The sequence below is a fragment of the Polypterus senegalus genome, unplaced genomic scaffold (assembly GCF_016835505.1).
Source record: "Polypterus senegalus isolate Bchr_013 unplaced genomic scaffold, ASM1683550v1 scaffold_900, whole genome shotgun sequence".
Classification (NCBI taxonomy): domain Eukaryota; kingdom Metazoa; phylum Chordata; class Cladistia; order Polypteriformes; family Polypteridae; genus Polypterus; species Polypterus senegalus.
In genome coordinates, this window is record NW_024380292.1 from 602 (window position 1) to 19,743 (window position 19,142).

Below are 19,142 nucleotides of genomic sequence, written 5' to 3' on the forward strand. Positions count from 1 at the left end.
AACTTTATTTGTCCTGAAGGTAGAAATTTGACTTTTTACAGAAGTACATTAATTAAAGTAAAAGTAGGTGACGTTTGTCAGATGCGGCACACACTCAGTGTGTCAGTGCTGTAAGGTCTAAGTGGTACATTAGTTGTCTTGACCTGTTGCTGTCAGTAAGGAGCCTGCTGAATGTTTCATGCCCTTTAGTGTACTTGTGTTTTTTGTTAAGCTTAGGCTTAAGTAACGAAATGGCCCTAAATATCCTCTGAACCTTCCAATTCTAGCTGTTATTAATCTTTGTTGGGATCTTTACAGATCAAATACGAAAGTGCAAGTTTCTAGACTTTTTCAAAATACTAATTTTAAAGTAATCATATCAAATGAAAATCTACCCCATTGATAGAAGCACAATGTGTGACACCCTTGCCTGCTGACCTTAGTCTCTATAATTGAAAGGTACATTTGCTGACCCTATAGGCCAGGTGAGTGTTTATAAGATGATTTCGCCTACACCTACACAGTTTAAGTGCGTTCCTCACCTCCTCCATTCTTATAGCACAGGTAAGGAAACCTCCAGATGTTTCCCAGCCCCACGATGTTTCCAACAACAGCCAGAAAGTACTCGGCCTTCTTCGCCCACTGGCTTCTCTTGTTCTCTTTAGTCTCTGCTTCAATGTTGTACTTATTTAGTTGTAGTGGAGCTCCATCCATGCTTTCTATGCTGAAAATTACAACAAAAAGCAGGCATGTTCAGAAATATGAAAGTAACAGCAAAAGTTTGAAAATGACTGTACAATTTTATGTAATTTAACTTGAATTAACTTCAGCAAAGTTCAATACCCTGTGAAGTCAGGTAATGACTGGGCTAATAAAATGTCCACACGCACACACACACAGACACAGAGCTAGGAAACTGCTGAACAGAGGCATTTTTAATTCCCTTCAACAAAAGCTGCAACAGTTACATGGCAACTTTTTCCATCAGTGCTGGCTGATCCTGCTTTACGCACTTGCAGCCCACTGCAGCATTGCAACATCATTCCCAGTATTTCAAGTTACGTTTACTATCAGTTTTTTCCAATAGATTATCTGAGAATAAAAGTGCATGGGTGGAACAGGGTTTGCAGAGGAAGCCTTACTAATTTAACTAAACACATTAACTTACAGCATTCAAAATCCAGCACAAGTTTAAGACAACGCACACTTTAGCATTTCTCTTACCGCTGTAAAATTTAAATAATCTGTTTGAAGACAAACTTGGAGCCCTTTAATTTAGAATACTGCTCTACCAATCTGACCACATCCTCTTTGCTAAATTTAGGCAAATTTAATGGATGTAGAGGACTCCTTGACAACCTGCTGCAGTGTCCAACTCTCAATGGGATACCCGTCTATAGCTCGACACTCTCTCTCTCATACAAACATACACACACACAGACTGGAGAAAGTCAAATCAATTAATAACCTACATATTGAGTTTGGTGGAAGGACTATCTCCTCACGGATAATGATAACAGAGTTGAAGTGTACAGAGCTGTAAGGTAACAGTGCTTATTACTGTGCTGATGTGCTACATTAACACTTCATGTGAACAATGCCATCTGCTACCATTAGGTGGCGCTGTAAAATAACTAAATATTAGACACATATAAATGAAAGACCTGTGTGTGCATGTGTGTGTGTGTGTGTGGAGCAGTCTGCTCTCCTTATGCTCAACCACAGCCACTAGAGGGCACATGCATGCACTTTTACATTTTTTCGGTGCACTTCTCACTACAAAAGATGTGTGTGGGTAGTATGTATGGAGCAGTCAGCTCTGCTCATTCTCAGCCATGGGAGTTGGTGTGAATTCTATGAAAGATGTAGAAGCTAATACTTGGTGAGATGGAGCATGCATGTACTTTTACATTTTTTCCTGCGCTTGTATGCACTCAGGGACATGCGGTCAGTGGAGCCAGATGAGGCAGAGCCTCACCTGTCATCATGAAAAATAAAAAAAAACTAATACTGATAACATCAAATAAATGTGTCCACTGGTCTGTGCTATAAATTTGTTTTCTGTATGATTCCAATAATTTTGATAATTTTTATTGTCATAGTCGCAGAATTTGCACATTTCCTGTTCAAATTCAGAGGAGAAACACGAGGTGTGGTAGCGACAAGCCTCACCTCACCTCAGACTGCGCTCTCCCTCACTCATGTGGTTGATGCAGGCAAGTGGCGTGTGCCTGTTGCTGTCTCTCTGTATGTCGCCAATATAAGGTTTGCAGACATGTTTATTATACACCCTGACTTTCCACAGTCTGGCTAATATCTTTAATGAATGGGTGTGACATTTTTAATCTTGCTGATCAGATGTAAAACAGCAGTGAAAAGGCACAAGGTGAGGCAGACAGTACTGTGCCACACTGAAGGGGGCGCAAGTGAGCCCAACAGGTGCTTGTTGCTGCTGTTCTTCTACACAGATGTGTCAATAAGTTAGCAATATCAGAAACTTAAGTGCAATGCAGCAGTCCTTTTACTTTTATTTTTTTTGTTCTGACTGACTGCCAAAATGGAAGATTAAAATTTTTAAAACTAAAGGAAAAAAGGAGGACTTTTACAAGAAAGTGACAGAGATTTTCGTGGAGAAGGATAGGTGCATGAACATCATTTACAAATAAAGGTTTTCAATTTTATAAAAATGGGATCAGAATAAGAAAAAACAATCCAATATTTAAAAACTACATTTTGACCTTAAATGAAATACTCTTGATTTTCTTGTTATCCTTTTGTTAAACAATCTGCATTAAAATTGCAACAACTAAAAAACTAAATATTTAAATTAAGGTCAAAGTGAAACTGTTTTTGTACACCACTCTATACTTTCATTTGTATTGAAGGAGTATGAATTGTGGAATCACAACGGAAAATTTAGAACACACGGAGGGTGCAGAGCAAATGCGCTCACTCCGCTGTCTATTTTTGGATGATTGTAATACTTTCCCTATACTTCATATACAAGAAAGTACAACAATGAAGCAATTTCAAAATTAATTTTACGTAATTTAAAAAATGGCTAGTCAAAACAAATAACAGTCAGAAATTTAAATCAACCTAAACCCTATAATGAAGGAGGGAACTACTTCATTCAATGTTCTTAGTAATGAAATGCTGGCAAGAACCTGACATGGTAGGACTCACCTATTCATCCATGTTCCAAGCCATTTGTCCAGTTCAAATTGCAGACATCTCTGGCAGATGGGAACGAACCATTGACAGTATGCCATTCTGTCAATTGGGCACACTCATACCTGCCTTTACACCAACATTTATAAGGGGCTAATTAAAAGCACATAAAAATACATCTATGGTTCTTTACTGGGTTGTGTGTTTCTTTGAAGAGTTATTGCTTGATTATGCACCATTTTATTGTTGGAAGGGTTCCTTGCAAACAAGGTTCGTTCTTCCTGTTTAGAAAATCTTTCTAATAGGTAGAAAAAAGATGAAAAACTGAAAACCCGAAAATAAACCTTTTAAAATCACGACTCATTGATATTTCACAAATCTGTGAATCTATTCATGGTTATTCACCGTATGGAGCCTGTTATGGATCTAAATAAATCAAAGCTCTTTCTGGAACCTTCATATGGATGGGTCTCTTTGGAACCAAACCCTATGGCATCGCTCTGAAGAACCACTGTGGCACCCTTATTTTTAAGAGTGTAACTGCAATATGGGTGAACGATATCAAAAATTAATAAAATGCAGTAATAATAGCAAATAGAAACCCACACGTGAATGTTACCTCATTGATTGGAATTCCTGACTGTGTTCTTCCATGTTTCCCTTCCACGCCTTTTCCATTGTTGACCTTGAATATTTAAACAGTTTGTTCAAGAACAATACAACAATGTGCATTGTGGTGCATGCAGTTTGTTAATTCCAGCTGTATATCATCAGTTATGAGATAAAAATCAGATCTGACTTTTGGGTTAGGGTTAGGGTTTCATGCAAGAATCCAGGAAATTCTAAATAATGTTCAAACCTTTTTCTCACGTTATAACTTGCCTGAAAAAGGAGCTGAACGCTGGCAAACTGTAATCTTTTTAGCTAGTCAATAAAAGGTGTCATTTTGCTTGACGTGTCATTGAAACCTTTTCCCACAGATTTAGGCTTTTTAGTATATTCTAAACAAGGACATCACATGAAAACATTCACATAACAGACGTGCTTTTAAATATTAAATATAAAAATAAAATGTAGCTGTTGCTCTTAAGTGCAAAAGCCCACTTACCAGGGTGATGAGTCTCGGTGCAGAATGCGTGGATGAGTTTAAGAAAAAGAAGGAAATTAGAAAGGCAGTCTCATAATGACAGTATTAATGCATGCAAATTCATCAATGGATGAAGGCCATCATGAAAATGAAGCATAAATGTTCCAGTCTGCTGAAGTTTAATAGCAACATGCAAAACATTGCCCTCTCACTCATAAAAACATCCATCCATCCATCCATTTTCCAACCCGCTGAATCAAACACAGGTCACGGGGTCTGCTGGAGTCAATCCCAGCCAACACAGGGCACAAGGTAGGAACCAATCCTGGGCAGGGTGCCAACCCACCGCAGGACACACACAAACACACCCACACACCAAGCACACACTAGGGCCAATTTAGAATCACCAATCCACCTAACCGGCATGTCTTTGGATTGTGGGAGGAAACCGGAGAGCCCGGAGGATCATCAAAACATTTCCAAGTAATATGTAAATAAATGCCACTTTTAACCATTTTAAATTCTTGAAAGTGTTCCAGTAGCTCACAGATGGCGGTCTGTGCCTGTCATTTCAAAGTGTAGATGCAACGTTCGGTTTCAAGCTTTCTTACAGTTTAAAGTTACTACTACCCAGCATGTTGGGTTCAGATCCACAACCGACTGTCCCTAACCACTTCTTTAAGTACTTGAAACTTCTAAATCTCAACACAGCCATGGTCAAGTCTTCAAACCAGCTTCCCGTCCAAACACTCGTTAGGCTGTTCATCCTGATGGGCAACTCAGGAAGGCCAGGAAAACAGACCACTAGGGTTGAGTAAAGAATAAGAAAGAATGGAGAAGGAGACCCACTGGCTGTGCAGTGATTTTATGGAGGGAAAAGGATTCATAACAGCATCTTTGAGTTAGAGCACAGCGTCAGACAAAAGACTGCACATGTCCATAGCGGCTGCAAGGTGCTCAGATTCACACTCTTTTAAAATGTTAAACACCCAGCCCTGACATGACTTACACACCCACACACAGAGACACGTAAATAGCAGTTCAAGCAAAATGAATAAATAATGAATGAAGAAAAAATAGTAAAGCAAATATTGCATATGCAGAAACTCACCTGAATACACAACAAAAGAAGCCCGGCACAACACCAGACACAAAACGATAAAGGATGAACACTTACTGTACGACACAGTCCAGTTTCATAAATCCAGATGATGGTAATGAATGAAAGGTGAAGCGAACAGCCTCCCGAATGTAATGTAAATTTATGCCTTACCATGATGCAATTGTTCAGTGAAAAGCGCCCAAGGCCCAAAGACTTAGACAAAATCACATGCACCACACAAAGAAGAACGCACAGGACAAGGACACAAAATGCAGCACAACTGTGACACTCAGGGTGAATGCAACTGTAATCTAAGTGAATTGTTAAAGGGAAGGGAATAAATACAAGGAGGTACAAAGAAACATATAAAAAGACCTGCCGCGATCAACCAAGAGCATTTTTGTACCATTGTTACTGTGGCAGGTTGCCTGGTGTGCTTGCCCCTCCAATAACAGTTAAACCCTTTATTTAGCACACCTTACTTTCTCCTCTTGTTGAGAATTTTGATCAAGAATCAATGTGCTGCATTATTAGTTTTAATGCTTTTAGCTATTGTGGTCTATGGCCGGCTTGTCATCCCAGCCAATACCCCCAGGCTGCAAGATGGAGCCCTCCCTGCAGCATGGAGGTGCCCCGAAGACCAGCAGGGAATCATGGACAATGGAGTTTTCATCCACAGCCCTGCTGGATACCACAGGGGCCGCTAGAGGGAGCTGCACGGAGGAACAAAGAGTCATATGTACCCTATAACCCAGAAGTGCGTCATGGGCAAAGTGACAGCAGAAGTGACGTACTTCCGGGATGAAGAAAAGGACTTTTTATCTGACCCGGAAGTGATAAGGATCACATGAACTGGGATTGGAACACTTCCGGGTCAGGGAATGCAAAAGGATTGTGGGAGCTCCCAGACGGCGAGCTGAGCTGGGTGGTAGGAGGGCAACGCGTCTCAGAGTGGTGGAGAGTTTATTGTTATTGTGGTTGATTATTTGAATGAGTATTGTGGAGAAGAGGGTGCTTTGTGCACTGTGCTGTGAAAATAAAGTCAACTTTTGGACATTTACTTGGTGTCAGGAGTCTTGGACAAGGGTTCAAGGGAGAGATAGCGCCCCCAATCTGTCACACTATGAAAAGTCTAGGCCTGAAACAACTTTATAAGGACACCATTTATTTTGTTAGAGAGGCCTCTTGCTGGCCTGTCCTTCTTACTTGCCTTGTTTTTGAGTTTCTGCGAGTCGAGCTGTGAGACGGGGTCATCATGCTCTCGGGGAAAGCAAGCAGGCAGACTTTGTTTTGAGAAATGCGGGAGCAGAGCTTTTTTAAGACCAAACAAACTGCATGCGAGGCTTTTTGTCTGTGTGAGTAAAGGGTAAGCTCTTAAGCTAGCGTATAAAACATATAAGCAATTAAATGGAATTTATCAGCATCAGAGCTCATCAATACCTTAGGCAATAAAATTAAAACACAATGTATTAAGATCCTTATATATAATTTGATACTATCCGTATGTATGGCGTTCGCAGCAATACCTCGAGCAGCCACAAGAGCAGCGGCCGCGGGAAGGACACGTAGGAAACGAAGTCACATGACTGACGCAGAACGTAGACTTGCTAATGCGATCACACGTACACAGCAAATGGTTGAGCAGCGTACGGCTACAAATGCCACTAACGCTGAAAGAAATCATGCCAATCGGACACAAAGGACAAATGAAGAACATGCGCTACAGAATGCTACTAACACTGACAGACATCATGCCAGCCGTGCGAATGTTTGACTGAAGAAACTTCGAGCAGCCGGTGCAAATGCAACACGGGTTGAAATAAATCGAGCAGCCCGTGCCTTGCGGTGGCCAAAAAGGTCTATTTTAACCACAAATCAGTGTCATGATAACAAAATCATTTCAAGGACTTAACAAAACAAATAATTCTTTGCAGAGAAAGCATGGATTTCACAAACGTTGAATTTGTAGCCCAATTTGATCGGGCTCCCAGTCGCTAGTATAAATTATTTTGAACACTATAGGGGCTTAACAGTTGATTATTAAAAGTTGGGGGCTTTTTCCTGAACATGTGTTGTGACGTAAACAGTAGCTTGGCATCTGTCAGACCACTGGGCAGCTGTGTGCGTTCATGGGCTTATATATTTGCACGCACGTATATGTTTTACAGTAGCATTTAAGTTTGTATGGCAATGTTTCTTTATACAGCTTAGTGATAATAATAATAAGATATAGTGGCACATGTGAGTGAGCTTAAAGAATCAATTGTTAAAGGCTTTTCTCTCAAGCATGAAGCACTGTGTCGTGTCATGGTTGTTCACAGCTTGGCCCTTATCAGTAAAGCAGTGTGCTGCCAGTCACTGGCACAGTTGCCTATTATGTTAGCCTTAGCCTTTCAGGATCCTAGTGCAACAAGTAATCATTTATTGAATTAAAATTAGACAGTCCAGTTTTCATACATGGGCTCTTCTAATCTAAACTTAATTATTAAATATTGATTAACAAACTGAAAGGCCATCGATCTTAACAGCTCAGGATTGGGCCGTAAGAATGAAGGGAGGGGTAATCAGGTGATGCTTACCATCAATATGGCAAATATGTCCTGCCAGCAAAAATACTGTTATGAGAAGGTTTATCAGGAAGAAGACTATTATGGGGATGTCTTCAGGGGCAAAAATATTGTTATGAGAAGGTCTGGAACACAAGGTGATTGTTATAGGTAAAAGGTGCTGAGTGGGGAAAACAGTAGATGTTGGGAAACTAGTCTGGAAGGGGGGCACTGTGTGATAAGAAGTGTAATATATCAGGGCTCTCTGGACACCTCGAGCTCACTTCATGAATTGAGAGACAGGCGTTATGTACTCTGCAATTGTTTCCTATGCTGTGCAATAACAGTCTTAAAATCTGACTGCCTTTTTGAAGACTCTGCTTGTTTTTTCTGAGATTTCTCCACAACGCTCTCTCTTTTCTTCTTATGGTCCAACTGTTGTCCTGCTTGTAGCTTCTTTACTGGCTTTTTGGTTCAAGAAGGAGTGTAACCCACAAACAAGGACAAAAAAAAAATCTTAAGTCGGGTCAAATGTTTTCATATTTGAAAGATTCTAGTTCTTTGCATTTATATAGTGGTTTTCTCACTATTCAAAGCACTCAGCAATTGCAGGTTAAGGACCTTGCTCAAAGGCCCAACAGAGCAGAGTCCCTTTTGCCATTTACAGGATTCGAACTGGCAGTGCAGTTCCCTAGCCTCAGAGCCACCACTGGCTTCCGCTTATTTACTGATTGTTGGCTTTGTCTGCAGTGGCAGGTATTAGAGCATCTCATTTTGATGTTCAAAATATTTAGTTTCTCCTGTACATACTAGTAGTACTGGGATTGTCGCGTGTACAAGGTACTGTGAAAGTCTTTCTTACGTTGTCACACACGTGTGCTTGGGAGGCAGCTAAAGGGCTCAGAAGAAGGTACCGTATATACTCATGTATAAGTTGGGTATTGAAACCCGAAAAATTAATATTAAAATCAGATCCCGACTTATACCCCCATTCCAAAATATGACACTTAATTGCCTCCTCCAAATTCGCACCAGTTTCTCATCCGTCCATGTGTTGGCTGGGAGCCAATCCCACGGCACAAGGTTGGAAACAAACCCCGGGCAGGGCGCTAGCCCACCACACACTAGAGACAATTTAGAATCGCCAATCCACCTAACCTGCATGTCTTTGGACTGTGGGAGGAAACCCACGCAGACACGGGGAGAACATGCAAACTCTACGCAGGGAGGACCTGGGAAGCGAACCCATGTCTCCTTACTGCAAGCCAGCAGTGCTACCTCTGTGCCACCCAGCTAGTTTAGCAGACACATTGAATTTTCTTGCAGCAGTGCATTTAACAATTTCTTTAGCTGCATCAATGACTTTTAATTTAAAATCAGCTTCATATTTTCTTCTGATCGAATGCTCCGGTCAGTAGATAAAGGGATGCTCATACGATAAAAGCAATGAGGGTATGAGATACAAAAAACACAAAATAGTGAAAACGCCACCTCGGAATAGCTCGGGTATTACCCAGTAGTGGTCACATAGGCACAATGCATAGAAAAAGGACAGCGTGCCGTGGTTACTCCTCTCTCAGGTGTCGCATTAGCATATATCAGAATCATTGGACCAATAGTGAGTTTTCCGCATTCGACTTATATGGCTGACATTATAAAATACTGGAAATTATACGGTAAAATCAAGCCCCGACTAATATGTGGGCAAACTTAAACGCGACTATATGCGGTAATTACCGATCAGAAGAGGGGGTGGCAGAGTGCATTAATACTTTCTCTTGTCTCCCCGCTGACCAAATGCAGGAAATTCTGCCTGGCTCCCATGAAGACATCACTTCTGGTTCCGTCCCAGAAGACATCATTTCCAGTTCCTCCTCCCAAGAAGTTGCAGCCCAATGACCTCATTTCCGGTTCCAGTCCCAAGATCCCTCCTCTTCCTGCCGCCCAACTATATATCCGCCATGTTTTGACCTATGCAGTTCCTTTTTGGACCTCTTGTCTGCAAAGACTATTTGTCTCAAATCCATTTTTGTAAACTGAGTTACATGGGAAGAGCTCAAGAAGGAAATCTACGACAGGAAGCTATACAAGAAGTACCCACTGTTGAATTACTGCACTAAGAAAAGGAGGAGTGCAAAGTGCATGTGGGTGGAGGAGCAAGACGTTTCCCAGGACAGTGCATCTAGAGAGCCTTGAAAGATTCTCGGTATGAGGGGCAACAGCAAAAAGAAGATCCACAGAGGTGGAGAAAGCTTCATAATGCCTGTGGCTTTGGAGAGAGTAGCAATGGTCAAGCCACATGGCTCAAGTCAGGCCTGATCATTCCAGCCAGCACCCCCAGTGGAGGACGTTGTGACAAGTGCTGAAACATCCAATGGCAAAGGGAGTCACCTGACAAGGAGTCAAGTAGCAGCAGTGCCATCCAGTTGTATGTACATAAATCTTGTTTGAGAAGATATTCATCATGAAAAACATAAGAAATAAGATATGATACGTGTAGCATAGAACTAATTGTTGTGTTGAATTAGTGAATGGTCTTTGTATTCAGGGATTTATAGGGCCTCCCTGGTTCAGAGTTTGTATAAGCACTTGCACTGGCGGTGAGTACACGCCAGCTCCTGAGTAGCGAAAGTGACCTCCTGCTGTAAAATAAGACATTATTATTTCCTTGGCATGTAGCAGATCTTTCAACATAACGCCATTCTTTTCTTTTTTTGATTTTCTTCCAAGTTGGCACCTTTTTTCTTTTGTGAGTACCGCTGAAGATGGCTGCATTCAAGTTTGGCAGATCATCACCAGAGAAGATTCTTAGCACCTGGTGATGTCTATGAATCACAGACTTCAAGCAGCATTAGTTATGGGGATATGCGACAAAGTCCTAAATATGATGGCTTTAATAGACCTGCCATTGCTGTGTGCCAAACATTATGGTGCTCTGAAATGGAGGACCATGTAGAACAAGTGTTGTCATTATTACATGTTGAATTGTTTTTATTTGTAATTTTTTTACTGTGGGGTAGAGGGTAAATCAAAGGGAAAAAATTTCCCCAAAAATTCTGGCGGCACTGTTTTTAAACACTTGGAGCTGCATTTTTTTTGTATGAAAAAGTGCTATATAAATAAATGTTGTTGTTTTTTTGTTTTTTAAAATATTGTACACATGTGTATACCCGTTCAACCCATGAATAACAGTATATTTTTATTGTATGTCTTGAGTGTGTCATCTTTTTTTTGATGATCATATCACTGTCCGGGACAAAAGGGAAAAAGGTTTTTTTATTGTGTGAAAAGCGATAGGGAGAGAACTTGAACATGGAAGTTAATGAAAATTTGAAATATTATGTTGCTGTTTCCTTAAATGGATGTTCTTGTTTTCCATTACTTATTTAAATTTAAAGAACAGAATCGAGGTGTGAGAAAGTAATGAGACTGGCAACACTGCAAGCGATCCAACCGCTGTTTGTCCTTGATAAACCGTGTATCAGTACCCTCCCATAGCTCAGTTGGGTTTCAACTCCTTCCGTTAACTATGATTTTTTTGACTGCTATTAGGAAGTTGTGTTTTGGTTGTGTGGAAAAAAGGAACAGCGGAATTTGAACGCGTTTTGCCTTGGGCAAGTGTGGCTTTTAAAAGTTAAAACAGGCCTATGGGGAACATTCTTTATCGAGCTCAAGTTTTTGCGGGCCAAAATCATTTTGGAAAAGCAAAAACACTTGAAGATGAACCGTTGGGGGAATTTCAACGAAAACCAATAAAACTTTGGGCGTGTGAAACTCATGTGAGATCAAGGTTTTAACATTAAGAATGTTGGTGAACAATTAAATTTGAACGATTTACCCTTCATCAAATTTTGACTGAACATTTAACAAAAGTCTGTGCCCCAAAAAGGGTCGAAAAACTGCCCTCTCCATACAAATTTTTGACCCCAAAAAAGGAAATTTCCCGTGGTTCCCCACCCCTTTCCCCACCTCAGTCCGTGTGACTTTTTTTTTTTCCCAAACGAAAAAAGTCCTCAAAGGGGGTCATTTGGACTTTTTAAAAAAATCCAAATTACGGACGCGAAGAATACCCGGGTTGAAGACTTGCGCTGCTACAACATGGAACAAGTTATGATTTGTAGCCCCAAAAAACTACTTTTAAGGGGGTAACTTTATGTTTGAAAAAAAAAAAAACTTTGGTAAATAAAAATCAGTCTCAACTTTTCTGCCCACCTCTAGAATAATTAATTTTTAACCCATCATTAAAGGTTGTAATCAAATTATAAAGATGGAAATGTCAAACAACTTTTGGGTGGGAGATTAGCTGAAGGCCAAAGGGCCCGGTCAAAACGTTTCAGATGTTAAACCCAAATCACTTTTGGTTTGTTTTTTTTTGGAAATTAGAACTACGACTGGGAAATTATCTGGTTTCAATATTTAAGCCTCAACATCCCAATTATTGGCATGTTGTAGTTTACCTTTAACATAGTGGGAAAAATGTCTCCATCCCTGTTTGGCTATTTTCTTTCAGTTCATGCTGTTAACTTCTAACACTGAAAAATCCGGACTAGATAGTGAGTGTGAGGTTTTTTGTGGGGTGGACCCCGTGAGGTTTGGAAGTGCATTACAATTAAAGCTGCCTGGTACATTAGAAAATTAGAACACTTTAGGCGAGAACAGGCCATTCAAAAAAGCTCACCGGGATAAATATTTTCAAAAAAAAAATAAATTGAAAATTAAAATCTTAAAAATACAAAATAAATTTTAAATAAGACATTATTTTTTCCCTTTGGGTGAAACGATTTTTCCCAACATAGCCCTTTCTTTTTTTTTGGGGGTTTTCTTTAAGTTGGCCCCTTTTTTTTTCTTTTTGGGGTACTGCCCTGAAGATGGCTGCATTAAAGGGTTTTTGGCAGATCATCACCAAAAAGATTCTTAGCACCTGGTGATGTCTATAAAACCCGGATTTAACAGCCCATTGCTACGGGGATATCGACAAAGTCCAAAATATGATTTTTAATAGCCCTGCCTTTTGCTGTGTCCCAAACATTATGGTGCCCTGAAATGGGGGGGCCCAAATTGGGGAAACAAGTGTTGTCATTTTCATGTTGTGATTTGAAATGGGGTCCAAATCCCCATGAAAGTCACAATATCGTTAATAAACGTCTAATTGTTTTGATTTTTTAATTTTATCCCCGGGGGTAGGGGAGTAAATAAAGGGGAAAAATTCCCAAACATTCTGGCGGCACTGTTTAAGCCTTGGAGCTGCTTTTTTCTTGTTGAAAATGTTTTATATAAATAAATGTTTTTTTGTTTTTTAAAATTTGTTTTAAATTTTTATACTGCATTTTTTCACACTATGAATATACAGTATATTTTTTTTTTGTATGTCTTGAGTGTGTCATTTTTTGTTGATAGATCCCCTTCCTGTCCAAGGACAAAGGAAATGGAAAAGTATTGTGTAAAAAACGATAGCCCTTTTAGAACTTAAACTTTGGGAAGTTAATGAATTTTTGGGGGAATATTATGTTGCTTTTTTTCCTTAAATGGATGTTCTTTTTTTTCCATTACTTATTTAATTCAATGAACAGAATCGAGGGGGGGGGAAAAGTAAGGGGGACTGGCAACACTGAAAAGCGATTTTGGGCGTTTCGCTTTGTCCTTGATAAACCCACGTGTATCAGTACCCCCCCATAGGCTAAATCGTTTTAAACTCCTTCCGTTAACTATTGTTTTTTGTGACTGCTATTGGGAAATTGTGTTTTGATTTTTTCGTCCCGGGGAAATGGAACAATGAAATTTTGGGGCAGCGTTGTGCCTTAAACGGCAAATTGACATTTGAAAAGTTAAAACAGGCCTATGGGGGGAAAATTCTTTATCGAACTTAAGATTTTCTTCTTAAAATTTTTTGGGAAAAGGGGAAAAAACTTTGAAGATGAACACCCCTTCGGGAGGGCTTCAACCCAAAACCAATGAAAAAACCCCAGGGGTGTGAAAACTCTTGTGAGATCAGACCGTCGTTAACATTAAGAATGTTGAGTGAACAATTAAATTTGAACAGATTTACCGTTCATCAAATTTTGACTGAACATTTTACGCATCGAAAGGTCTGTGCCAAAATGGTGCTGAAAAACTGCCCTCTCCATAACAGAATTTTTGATCTCAAAAGGCATTCCTGTGGTTCCCCAGCCCCCTTATTCACCTGACCTCAGTCCGTGTGACTTTTTCCTTTTTCCTAAACTGAAAATGTCCTCAAAGGACGTCATTTCGGGACTTTAGAAAACATCCAAAAGAGTGTAACGGACATGCTGAAGAACTTACCGGTTGAAGACTTCCAGCGCTGCTACTAACAGTGGGAACAACGTCTCCATCGGTGTGTAGCTGCCCAAGGGAACTACTTTGAAGGGGATAACATTGATGTTTGAAAAAAATAAAAACTTTGGTATATAAAAAATCAGTCTCATTACTTTTCTGCCACACCTCGTAGAATAATTAATTTTTTAAACACATCATTAAAGGTTGTAATCAAATTATAAAGAGATGGAAATGTCAAACAGCTTCTTGGCTAGTGAGATTAGCTGAAGGCCAAAGAGAGGCCATGAGTCAAACACGTTTCAGATGTTAAATCCAAGTCACTCGGTTTTGTTTTTGTTTGAAGTGGGAACTACGACTGGAATTCATCTGGATTTCAATATTTAAGCCTCCAACATCCCAATTATTGGCATGTTGTAGTGTGCCAACATAGTGTAGATGCTGCTCCATCCATGTTTGGCTATTTTCTTTCAGTTCATGCTGTTAAGCTTCATAACACTGATAAAATGCGCAGCCAGCTAGATGAGTGAGTGTGAGGTTGTGTGTGAGTGGACCCTGTGAGGTTTGGAAGTTGCATTACAATTAAAGCTGCCTGAGTACATTAGAAGATTAGAACACTTTAGACGAGAACAGGCCATTCAGCCCAACAAAGCTCACCAGTCCTATCCACTTAATTCTTCTAAAAACCATCAAGTCGAGTTTTGAAAGTCCCTAACGTCTTACTGTCTACCACACTACTTGGTAGCTTATTTCAAGTGTCCATCGTTTGTGCAAAGAAAAAACAAATAATCCATCCATGCATACATTTTCCAACCCACTGAATCCGAACACAGGGTCACTTGGGTCTGCTGGAGCCAATCCCAGCCAACACAGGGCACAAGGCAGGAACCAATCCCAGGCAGGGTGCCAACCCACCGCAGAAAACCAAATAATGTTTGTGCGAAATTTACCCTTAAAAAGTTTCCAACTGTGTCCCCGTGTTCTTGATGAACTCTTTTTAAAATAACAGTCTCTATCCACTGGACTAATTCCCTTCATAATTTTAAACACTTCAGATATGTCTGCTCTTGATCTTCTTTTTCTTAAACTGTAAAGGCTCAGCTCTTTTAATCTTTCCTCATAATTCATCCCCTGTAGACCTGGAATCAGCCTAGTCGCTCTTCTCTGGACCTTTTCTAGCGCTGCTATGTCCTTTTTGTAGCCTGGAGACCAAAACTGCACACAGGACTCAAGATGAGGCCTCACCAGTGCGTTATTAATGTTGAGCAGAACCTCCTTGTACTCAGAACATTAAGGCACTATATAACCTGACATTCTCTTAGTCCTCTTAATGGCTTCTGAACACTGTGTGGAAGTCGATACTATGACTCCTAATCCTTCTAATAAGGTGTCCTCTTGATTTTCAGACCGCCCATTGTATATTCAAACATAACATTTTTATTTTCTATGTGTAATACTTTACATTTACTGACATTAAATTTCATCTGCCACAAATCTGCCCAAGCCTGTATGCTATCCAAGTCCTTCTGTAATGATATAACGGATTCCAAATTATTTGCTAATCCACCTATCTTGGTATCATCTGTAAACTTTTCCAGCTTGTTACTTATATTCATATCTAAATCATTTATAAGTATTTAAAATAGCAGTGGCCCTAGCACTGAACCCTGTGGAGCACCACTCTTAACATCAGCCAATTCTGATGAGGTTCCTCGCACCATCACCCTGTGCTTCCTGTGTCTGAGCCAATTCTGCACCCATCCAAAAACATCATCCTGAACTCCCACTTCCTTAAATTTGATTCCCAACCTCTCATGTGGCATGATGATGAAAGAAAGGTGGTATCAGTGGGGAGAACAGACAAGGGTGTGTGGGTTTGTTTGTGAGCATAACAGGTGGAGTCCTGGACTTTTATCCAGGCATATATCCTCCATTACCCTTAATGTTGCCTGAATTGGCTTGGCACACCATGACCCTGAATGGAATGAAGTTTCAAAAAGAGAAATGCTGCATAGTCAGACAAGTGTATGACTGTGCCCAAGTGTGACTAGTGGAGAGGTAGCTTGTGTTGCACTTAGTGCTGCTGGACTAGACCCTAGCACTCAGTGACTCTTAAAGAAAAGCAAAAAGTGGATGGATGGAGGGACTCTGAATCTGTGAAAGAGTGAAACTGGTGGAAGTCCAGCCATCTGTCCAGTCTAATTTCTTGCATTGCATCTGCTTCTAGGTGTGGCCCAACAGAGGTAACATAAAACAGATGGATGTTTAAGGGAGTATGGGTGGGTTGGTGAAAGTTGGTATTCAAAAAATATACTGTGTTAAACTCCAGGCCACTTGCTACCACGTGACATCATAAAAAAATAAAGGATGCATGACTGACCCAACACCTTTTAACTAAATCACATATACAAGTAGTCAGCGAGAAAACAGATTAAGGAAATAAGTGGAGGGACCACTTTCAGCTTACCTTTAAAACAGCCGCTCTTAAATGTAAAAGAAATAACAGCCCATCTACTGCTTTAAGTAGGAATGAAAATGTATGAGCACAGCGTTCACAACCAGGGGTTAGGCTCAGACCCTCACAACCACAAGTAGTGTAAACCTGTGCATTTGGTTCCATGTGGAGTCGCATCCGTGCCTTACTTTCAAAGTCTCAATTTGTGGGTTTCAAAGGTAGAATATGACCTAGACCAGCTGCCACCCCAAACCTTTCAGGCATGTATGACTATACTTTGTTGAATGTTTTCTGTTCTATTTTTCTCTACCGCTCCCTTGAGTAAATGTGTCAAATGTAGACTTGAGCAGGGCAACGAGGAATAAGGTATCTGATGGCCAGCAGGTTAAATTCGGTGTCAGGAATTTAGAGTGCATCCCTCCCCAGCAAACTCTGAGGCAGCCTCCTTAATTTACTCAGAGACCTGACCAAATGGAGTTTGAAATCACATGAGCCACTGGTGTCCAGTACTGCCAGTTTATGGTATTGAGAACATAAACTCAGCAATTTCTCTTTTAGTCGTCAGTCTCTTGTTCACCCTTCAGTAACTTCTCATCAAAGCACAGCCTGTAATGGCAGAAGCAGCACTGCAGGTGGGTACTGAGTTGAGGTTTTTGTTCAGCTCTCTGTCACTGTGTGTGGTGTAGTAAGACGTTGTACACAGTAGTAATAACCGGCATCTTCATGCTGGACTCCAGTGATGGTCAGTGTGAATTCAGTCCCTCCTCCACTGCCACTGAAGCGACTTGGCACCCCAGACACCAGATGAACACCATCATAGATGATACCCCTAGAAGGCACTCCAGACCTCTGCTGAACCCAGTCTAGAATGTCCACTTTATAATTAGAGTTGTAAACAGAGCTGCTGGTCTGGCATTTGATGGTCACCGTCTCTCCAGACTGGCCAGACACTACTGACTGAGACTGAGTCAGGGTGATCTGAGCACTGGAGCCTGCAGAGAAGACAAATGAAAAGGGAATGAGAACAGCGCTGGGTGAGAAGAAGGCAGTCAACTCATTTTCATTTTGTGTTTCTTACTTGTTATAAAGGAAACTGTTAAAAAAATGAATTTTCCAATCCATTTAGAATTCTGTAACACCAGTAGCCATGTAATGAAGCCTAATAACCTAAATGACCCCTCTCATTTGTCCATCTTGTTCAGTTTCATCATTTTATTGTTAATGACACTATTATCACTTCACTTATTAATCTGATGCTCCACACATTGACCAATAGCATGACAACAGGATCTTCTGTACCCAATGAAGGCTAATTGAGAAGTCCGAGGCCCTCTTACCAAGCGTGATGGTGATAAGCAGCACCACAGTCAGTGCGTTCAGTGTCTTCATTTTCTTAGGAGTGTCGGCTGCTCTGTCACACGCCGGTGAGCCTTTAGTCTCTTAAACTGTCTGAGCAGTGAGGCAGCACCATCATGCAAATCAGCTTGAGAGAAGATCAGAAGTATAAAGAGGTCAATGTGGACAGGACACACCTGCTAAGTTCATGAGGAGCCATGACAGTCTATCAACAGTGGTGGGATGAGCGAGGAGTGAGAGGGTTTGAAGAAAGAGGAGGGGAGGCAAAAAGGGGAAATAGAGCCAACTTAAAAGTACTAAAATGTGTGTGTGTGTGTACCACATGAGGTAATGCTAAAACAAGCTGGATGATCGCACATACTAAGTCACAAGTGAAATTTCAGTATCAACACACAGGTGGTCATCGATTCAATCTGTACTGTACTAGCCGGGATGTTACCCTGATGATACGCAGGGCTGGATGGGTGATTCATGGCAAAAGGTAACACAGGTATGCTGGGCTCTGCATCTCACAAATCCCTGGAACATTTGTGCTCCACAGGTAGGCACAGACTCCTAGGATCTTAGATAAATAAAACCTTGCAGAAGATAAGGTGGGATCACAGAGAAAGGCACCCGACTGGAACACTGGCAGAGTGAACACGACTTCAGAAACAGCTCAAGTTGCCATCACTAGATTCAGTAACTGTGAGTTAGGGTTAGGGTCAGGGTGAGGGTTAAGAGGCATTTCCTGTGGCCAGCCGTAACAGTGAAAGGTGATTCTTCTGAAAATGTGGCTGTAAATCAATTATTATTAAATAAATGTGCCTTTTATCTGGCTTTGCTCTCATTCAGTGTGTATTGTAACAAAGGCGCTATATAGGCACCGACCTGACACAGACTGACATTTTGAGGCACGTATAAAAGCCAATAAACTTTTATTTTTCTTCCCACAGTCACAGCACACAACTAACAGCTCACAGTAAATAAAACAAAACACACTGGTCTCCACCACCACTCCTCTCGGCAACCGTTGTCCTCCTCCTCCCGACTCTGGCTTCTGGAGTGGTTGCTGCTGGCTCCTTTTATAGCCCACCCAGAAGTGCTTCAGGTGCTTGACCACCTGCCTCTGATTGCACCTCCGGGTGTGACTGAACTAAGGCCCAGACGGGCCCA

The 19,142-nt window shown here is 40.9% G+C and overlaps 1 long non-coding RNA gene and 1 gene segment (V, D, J or C); both read right to left on the reverse strand.

Annotated features, from left to right (window-relative positions):
• Positions 1-635: 635 nt before the first annotated feature.
• Positions 636-17,291, reverse strand: LOC120520131. The gene is made up of 3 exons (XR_005631774.1): positions 16,644-17,291; positions 3,770-3,835; positions 636-703 (listed from the first exon to the last, which is right to left on the reverse strand). It is a non-coding gene; the product is annotated as an uncharacterized LOC120520131 (long non-coding RNA).
• On the reverse strand, positions 17,289-18,020 carry LOC120520128. The segment is given in 2 exon segments: positions 17,289-17,623; positions 17,969-18,020. Coding segments are annotated over 2 exon segments (387 nt in total).
• Positions 18,021-19,142: the final 1,122 nt, after the last annotated feature.